At 43.0% G+C, this 4,947-nt stretch overlaps 1 protein-coding gene across 1 annotated transcript in view; it reads right to left on the bottom strand.

Annotated features, from left to right (window-relative positions):
• LOC125043643 (apolipophorins-like) overlaps positions 1 to 4,487 on the bottom strand; it is a 7,271-nt gene extending 2,784 nt beyond the window's left edge. The window contains exons 1-7 of the mRNA XM_047639878.1: positions 4,378 to 4,487; positions 4,078 to 4,211; positions 3,767 to 3,967; positions 3,304 to 3,655; positions 2,801 to 3,189; positions 580 to 2,623; positions 4 to 449 (exon numbers count right to left, since the gene is read on the bottom strand). Of these exons, the coding sequence (XP_047495834.1) occupies positions 4 to 449; positions 580 to 2,623; positions 2,801 to 3,189; positions 3,304 to 3,655; positions 3,767 to 3,787 (3,252 nt within the window). The 5' untranslated portion in view covers positions 3,788 to 3,967; positions 4,078 to 4,211; positions 4,378 to 4,487. The remainder of the gene's footprint in view (positions 1 to 3; positions 450 to 579; positions 2,624 to 2,800; positions 3,190 to 3,303; positions 3,656 to 3,766; positions 3,968 to 4,077; positions 4,212 to 4,377) is intronic.
• Between the last annotated feature and the right edge of the window lie 460 nt (positions 4,488 to 4,947).

Below are 4,947 nucleotides of genomic sequence, written 5' to 3' on the forward strand. Positions count from 1 at the left end.
TGCATAGGAGCCAGAAATATCGATCTGATAGTGTGGGCAAATCAGTGTCGAGTGGATGTTCAAATCACGGTGACCATTGTTATTGGCGTAGGATACCACTTCGTTTGCGTTCCATGATGCAGGGCCATGGACAAGCTTAGCGTTGCTTTCCATGCGTCCCTTTGAAAGCACGATGTTCTGGTTATACTCTAGGGCCATTTCAGGGTACTGTGATGGGGACGCGTCAAAGACAATAATGTACTTGGAAAGGTCCTCTGTGAGTTCCTTCTTAAGAAGGGCAGAATGGTGAACTGTCTGTTTGGCCTCTTTCATAATTCTGTACTCTGCATCCACCTTGGATGAAAGGAAGTTCTCACCATAACCAAACTCACTCTTGATTAATGTGTCAATGATTGGTGTTTTCAGATCAACGTTCATGGCAACAGAGTTACTTTCGCCCTCAAACGATGCTGTAAAAGAAAGTAGTCAGGTTTCAACATCCATTAAATAATATCACATAGACTGATTTCACTTTGTTTCATCAAACCTTATTCATACATTATTAGATCATATTTTCTCTGATTTAAACGTAAACCTTACCATGTACAGTGATGGGAGATGCAGTTAGCTCTGAGATAGTAACATCTGCAACGTATTTAGCAGCTTCTGTGTTGGCCTGGAAGTTCCCTTGTATATTCAATACTTGACCAGCAGGGGAAGTGAGAATGAAGGATGGTACAATTGTCTTGACTGTTTCTCCGCTTGTGCGTAGACCAGTCTCCAGCATGTATTGTTGGTTGCCATCAACAACGAGTTCCAGCTTTGTGTTCTTGTTATTCTTCTGCCAGAGATATTCGCCCCTTCCTTGAACTGATTTAAATGGCGTGTGAAGGTCAAAGTCGATTGCTTTAGCAGCCTTAGTAATAGTAAGCAAGACTTTACGATCTGTTTGGGATCCTGGGGTATCAAACAAGAAAACAAATTGATCATCCTCATGAGTGTAGCGCAGGACATATCCATTCTGAGTGTTTGTCTTCTTGAAATGAACACTTGTTGCAAAAGGTCCTGTGAAGGGGAAGCTTGGGCCATATTCCGAGCTTAGAGCATAGCTGTATTCACCACACAAGGCAATGCCAGTGACTCCACTAGTGCAGGTCTCTTCTTGGATGAGGTTTGCAACATCTTTTCGGATCTCTTGATCATCTTCCAGGTAGAAGAACTCGGTCTTAACATTGATAACTTCCATCTTGTCCTTAGGTGTGTTGAAGGCAACGTCGACTAGTTTACCGCCATTGATCTGAAGCTTGCCATCAAGGAAAGTGGAGGTGTGAAGGTTGGAAGACATCTTCAATCCAGTGCGAGACACGTGGGCATCGACAAGCATAACGCCATCAATTTGAACTGCGGCAGAAGGATGGAGGTGGCCTTCGATGTTTATATTCTTAAGACTACGAGCCTTGAAGTTTCCATTCATCTTGAGTCCAAGGGTAGCTGTTCCCTTTGCAGTGAGAGTCACAGGTAAACCAGTTACGGTCGGAATGGTGTGGTGAGTGTCGATTAGCTGGTAAGATTTTGTGTAATCAACATCTCCCTGACGTGCCAGATCCATCAAGAATTCCAGTGGGTTAGAAGCACCGGATGTTTCAATGAGGTTTTCAAGTCCAAAGAAGTGGTGGTAATGAAGCTCATTGCCAAAGACTCGGAGATAGTAGGATCCCTCTGGTTCATCAGTCATCTGGTCAAGGAAGCCTTCCAGGGTGGTGGCATCAGCGTCATTATTCTGTCGCATATTCCTCAGAATGGTTTCAATGGTTTCCTCAGGATAATATCCTCTAGGACCAAAGAAGCGTTCAATGTAAGCTTCAAAGCCTTCAATTCTGCCACCAACCTCAAAGAAGTTGATAGACTGTCCAAACAGGTCGAGGGTGAGGTTAAGCATTGCAGAACGTGGCAGGTAGGACTTGCTGGAGAAGATAACATTGCTTTCAACTGTAGCGCCAGTGTTGATTTCATTCATGAAGAAAGAGGATTCATAGTTGCGGGAAAACTTGAGGGCTTCCGTACTGAACTTTTTCTGGAGAAGTTCCTCGCCAATCATTTGACGAACCCACTGTTTTTCTGGAGCAGCCGATTCCTGCATGTTGCTCATATGAGTCCAGATGAAGGAGCCCACCTGGTTGACACCTTCTGAAATGAGACGGTCCTTGATGGTGTTGATGAGCTCTGGAGTGGGACAGGTCATGAGAGCAAGGTAGGCAGCAATGCGAACCTCTGTGTCCTGAATTTCATCTTGGAAAGCAGCCAAAAGGTGAGATCGGTCATATTCACACGGGGTGTGCCTCCATGCCTCTATAGCAGCCACTCGCACTTCCATGTCATTATCTTCAGTGTAGCACCGTCTTAAGACTGAGTTGGCATTCACCCATCGACCAGCATTGCCAAGTGCCTTGAGAGCAACGAGTACCCTGACTTTCTCTTCTTCATTCACTGTGCGACAGCCAGATCCAAGTTGTGTTTCAATTCGACGAATAACTTGCTGTACACTGGAATCGGCACCACAGTCTTCATTGATTTTGCAGAAGGCATTGATGAGAGCAGAAGTTCCCAACATTGCTTTTTGGCTTGGGTTGTTCTCGAGTAAAGGCTGTAAAAATGTTAGATAATATGTAGGTAAGATGGTAGAAAATACTTTCAACAAATTATACCTTCCAAAATTGTGAATGAATATCATGAGTATGTATCAACAACATTAATAATAATAATATATATACATATATACATATAATATATATCACTGTTTATAGGTTATGTCTATACTAACAGCAAGAGCAATAAACATTTCTGCTGTTGGATTCTTGAAGAAAGCCAGTGAAGTGAAGAAGACATCAGCCTCAGACTCCGTCATATCCCCATTGACGAACATGTCTCTGACCACACCAAAAGAAGCAGCTGTTCCCACCAGTGGCATTGCATCAACCAGGAACTTCCGTGTGTGAGTTTCTTTAGCATTGTTATAAACAGTGTTGAGCTGAGGGTAATTCATTTCCTTGAGTGATGACACAAGTTTGGCAAATAGTGAAGGAACCTCTGGAAGGATTTCACCGTTGGAAGCAATCTCCAGATTGCTCAAGATCTCCTCAACTGCTTCAAGCTGGGCTTCTGGGGTGAGTGTGTTCTCGAATGCTAGTGTATTGCGCTTGAAGTCAAAGTCTGCAATGAGAACCATAGTAGAGAGTTACAAGAATTGACTTGTTCTATGCCATGTTTTATGCAAGTTGATGGCAATGCTGACCTGTAAAACCTGGCACGCAAAGATATACACACCTGTGATAGGCGTAAGTCGTTCCTGAGACATAAGAATCATGGTGGTCTTGGCAGTTGTAACAGCTCCTCCCTTTTCGCTGGAGAAGGGACGGAACACGTGGGTCTCCTCACATTCTGCCGTCTTGAGAAGGCCTTCCTCTACCCTTTGGTGACACTTGCTTGAGCTTCTAAAGATTGGGAGGCTCTGGACTGGAGAGTCACTGATATATCCAGTAGAGGGAATGAAGGTCGGGTCAGGTCGCTGAGCACACGTGGCTAAATCCTTGACCTTATCAATGGTGACAACACTGCCTTCGACTGTAGCATTGTAGTGAGTCATGCAAACACCAGAGATGTCTGTCTCCTTAATGTCCTAGAAGGAAAGCAATAGAATGAGGAAAAGATTGGTCACACAATCAATAATTCAACTTTGATGCAAAGCAGTGGAATCATACTGCAAGGAATCAACTTTCATGGAATGTACCTCGACACCCTGATGGGCCATGGAGGCCTGGAAGGTAGAAAGGACACCTCTCTTGAAGTTCAGCACCCAAGCCGGCTCAGATGCTTCACTGCAGATGCTCTCCACGCGGCCATCTTGGAAGGAGAAGCGCAAGGGAGACTTGGTAACAGCAGCAGCGAACTCTGGTCCGTGAGACGAGCCATCAAGATTGACGTCGGTCAACTGCAGTAGAAACCAGATAGGATTAACAATTTTCAGTGGCCCTCCACAGAAAACAGTATTCGAATACTGGTTGCTCATTTCACAGATGAAGTCACAGAATGCTAACGTACCTTGAGGATGTACTCGCAGGGGGCAGAGACATCGATATGGACGTTGGCGGTGATGTGCAAGTGGGCGTCATCCTCGAAGGTTTCCAGGAGGGCGGTAGAGGTCGTCACCGAGTATTCGTAAACATAACTTTTGCCTGAGGAGATATATGTGACATTGTTCAAACTAAGCGTGGAATCCTATGATTTATCCTTAGACAACTTAGTGGTAGAAATAACTGCTAACGTCTAATCGATTTATAAGAAAGTTAATACTCTTCCATATATTAAATATTGAAAATCTGATCGTGTTACACTACTTACCGTTTTCATATGCATAATTCTCCGCTTCATTGCAGTGCAGTGCGCAGGTAGATCTTTGGCCCGTTGGTCCTGAAGAAGAAGAATGACATTGGGTGTTATGTTTCTCTAGAAAGCATCATTAGAACACCGTCATGAGTTTTGAATGACCTCGATCGACAGACAAATATCAACCTCACCTTAATTAGATCATGGGAAGTGCTTGTAACTATACTTTTTTTATTTTTCCATATAAATTCTTCATACAATCCTATTCTCATTAAAGAAAGTTCATAATAATACTACATTTTTATCTAGGAACGGAACAAAGCAGCTACATGTTGAGACAAAAAAAAAAAAAAAAAAAAAAAAAAATAGCAATGCCCATCATAGTCCTTCCTGAAAACATGTTGTCTCTGGATACATGGCAAGGAAATCCTATAATTGATATTCGATGCGTATTAATGAAAACCTCTAATTAATTTTCAGTGTATGTTAATGAGAACTTATCCTTTGATGCGTGTTACGTAACCATGATATGTAACCGTGACATATGGAAGCCAAGATATCTTTATAGATTTTTCTCACTGTCTT

Source organism: Penaeus chinensis, chromosome 34 (genome assembly GCF_019202785.1).
Source record: "Penaeus chinensis breed Huanghai No. 1 chromosome 34, ASM1920278v2, whole genome shotgun sequence".
NCBI lineage: Eukaryota > Metazoa > Arthropoda > Malacostraca > Decapoda > Penaeidae > Penaeus > Penaeus chinensis.